Source organism: Trachymyrmex cornetzi, unplaced genomic scaffold, assembly GCF_001594075.2.
Source record: "Trachymyrmex cornetzi isolate Tcor2-1 unplaced genomic scaffold, Tcor1.1 scaffold725, whole genome shotgun sequence".
Lineage (NCBI taxonomy): Eukaryota > Metazoa > Arthropoda > Insecta > Hymenoptera > Formicidae > Trachymyrmex > Trachymyrmex cornetzi.
This window is the reverse complement of record NW_017300054.1, coordinates 480,033-482,527: the sequence shown is the minus strand read 5'-3', so window position 1 is coordinate 482,527 and position 2,495 is coordinate 480,033. Positions and strand designations below refer to the sequence as shown.

The window sequence follows — 2,495 nt, the reverse complement described above, 5'->3', positions numbered from 1 at the left end:
CCTGTCCATGATATTTGTCAGGAGAGTTGTGGGACACCCTGTATATAGCGCAAATTTGAAAACACCCTCTATATATATATATATATATATATATGTATAAATAAGATAAATTATAAGTAGCATTCGTAGTTAGTATATCAAAATATATTTTCTTTCGACAGGATTGAATAGTCGTGTGTCCAACTTAATTAACATGGAAGCATGTTTTGCTAACGCTGCAAACTCTGCAATTACCAGTCCCGCAAATGTCTTTGCGTATCTGATACAAACGCTTCTGACAGCGCAATACAACTTGAGCGATGGTATTTATCCTCCAGATCGTTCGGAGGAGGTTGCAACTTCTAATGGAGAATTCGACTTTGTCATCGTGGGCGGTGGAAGTGCTGGATCCGTATTGGCTAATCGTTTGACTGAAATAGAAAACTGGAAAGTATTGCTGATCGAAGCTGGTGAGAATCCCTCGATACTCAGCGAAGTTCCGACAGCATTTCACTCACAATTACATTCATCGGAGGATTATTCCTATGACGTTGAACCTGAGAAATTTGCCTGCCACGGTAACAAGAACAAGTTGTGCAAATGGTCGAAAGGCAAAGCTCTCGGCGGCAGCTCTACGCTAAATGCCATGCTCTACGTTTATGGCAGTGACAAAGATTACAACGAATGGTCCCAAATGGGCAACAAGGGCTGGAGTTATGACGAAGTTCTACCATATTTCAAAAAATCTCAAAGCTGTGGTCATGGACATAGTGATGAGTGGAGAAGCAAGTATTGCGGTAATGGCGGACCGTTGAGCATTAGGTATTACAATTATAGCGAAACAAAAATACACGAAACGGTCTTGCAAGCCGCTCGTGAGATGGGCGTACCTATTCTGGATACCATTAACGGTGACAAATTCGTCGGATATGGCATAGCTCAAGGAACCTTGGATAAAGGTCATAGAGTGAGCGCTTCAAAAGCCTACTTGTCGCCGATCAAGTATAGGAACAATCTGTACGTGATGAAGTCGACTCGAGCTGACGCTATTCTTCTAGATAATACTCGAGCAGTTGGAGTACGTATGACTTTGAAAGACGGACGATCGATTGATGTAAAAGCCTCGAAGGAGGTAATCTTATCGGCCGGCAGCATCGCCAGTCCGCAACTCCTGATGCTTTCGGGTATTGGACCCAAAAAGCATCTACGCGAAATAGGAATACCTACAATCGTTAATTTACCCGTTGGCAAAAATCTTCAGGATCATGTTACGTGGTACGGCTTACATTTGACTTTCAAGAATCAGACCGCGACACCACCGTCACCTACATTTATGCTAGACGCAGCTTACGATTATTTAATACACAATCGAGGACCTCTGGCAAGCGGTAGCTTCGATCTTATGGGTTTCATCAACGTACATGATCCGAGCGCCAAATACCCTGACATTCAATTTATTAACGGTCACATACCACAATGGCACATATCCATAGCGACTAATTTATTTGATGCCCATAACGTGGACACAGAAATAGTTCAAAAGATAACAGAAATTCTAACACAGGCGGATATGCTCAATTTTTTTACGATTCTATTAAAACCAAAAAGCGTAGGCGAAATACGACTACGTAGCAGAAATCCGACGGATCCTGTTAGGATTTACGCCAACTATTTCTCCGAGCAGGAAGATTTAGATACTATGTTAAAATCCTTAGATTTTTTGAAGAAAATGCTCAACACTGAGACGTTCAAGCGGCACGAGTTTCGGTTGCATCACATAGACATTCCTGATTGCCGTCATATCAAATCCGACTCCGACGAGTACTGGAGGTGTAACCTGCGACATATGTCGTCTACGATCTTCCATCCTGTTGGAACGACAAAAATGGGTCCTCAAGATGATCCTACGGCCGTTGTGGATCCTCATTTGAAGGTTCATGGAGTACAAAGATTAAGGGTCATTGACGCATCTATTATGCCGACAATTACCGGTGGAAATACGAACGCACCAACGATAATGATAGCCGAAAAAGGAGCAGATTTGATCAAGGAGGACTGGGCAAAAACGAGTTGTGAAAGGGAAATGAGCCTTAATACCTAAATATAAGTTTGTTTTTCGTGTTTTTTCTTCTCTCTTTCATCCTTTTCAATTTCTTGTATCGTATATAAAACCAATTAAACGTGTTTAAATCAGTTAAAGCATATTTAAACTCTAGTTTGACATTCACGAATTAATTTATGCATTTTTGAGATGGTTAAATTTTAAAAATTGAGACCCCTGCGAAAAAATTCTTATTTTGCGTACAAGGGGAGTACATATTGTTAATAAACAACACAATCAAATTTTTTATCTGTTTTTTTTTTCCAACACAGAGAGCAATGTAATTATTCCTATAGATTTTGCGATTTGAGCGTGCCAAAAGATAAAGAACAATTGCGTTTTAAGTAAAGAAAATAAATGAAAGTTGCAAGTTATTTATCAAAAATTGTAAATTCATAAATTTACTGGATTTATG

At 39.8% G+C, this 2,495-nt stretch overlaps 1 protein-coding gene across 1 annotated transcript; it reads left to right on the top strand.

Annotated features, from left to right (window-relative positions):
- The first annotated feature begins 161 nt into the window (after window positions 1-161).
- Window positions 162-2,249, top strand: LOC108767744 (glucose dehydrogenase [FAD, quinone]). The gene has a single exon (XM_018517750.1). The coding sequence runs from the start codon at window positions 194-196 to the stop codon at window positions 2,078-2,080; it is 1,887 nt and encodes a 628-aa protein (XP_018373252.1). The 5' UTR covers window positions 162-193; the 3' UTR covers window positions 2,081-2,249.
- Window positions 2,250-2,495: the final 246 nt, after the last annotated feature.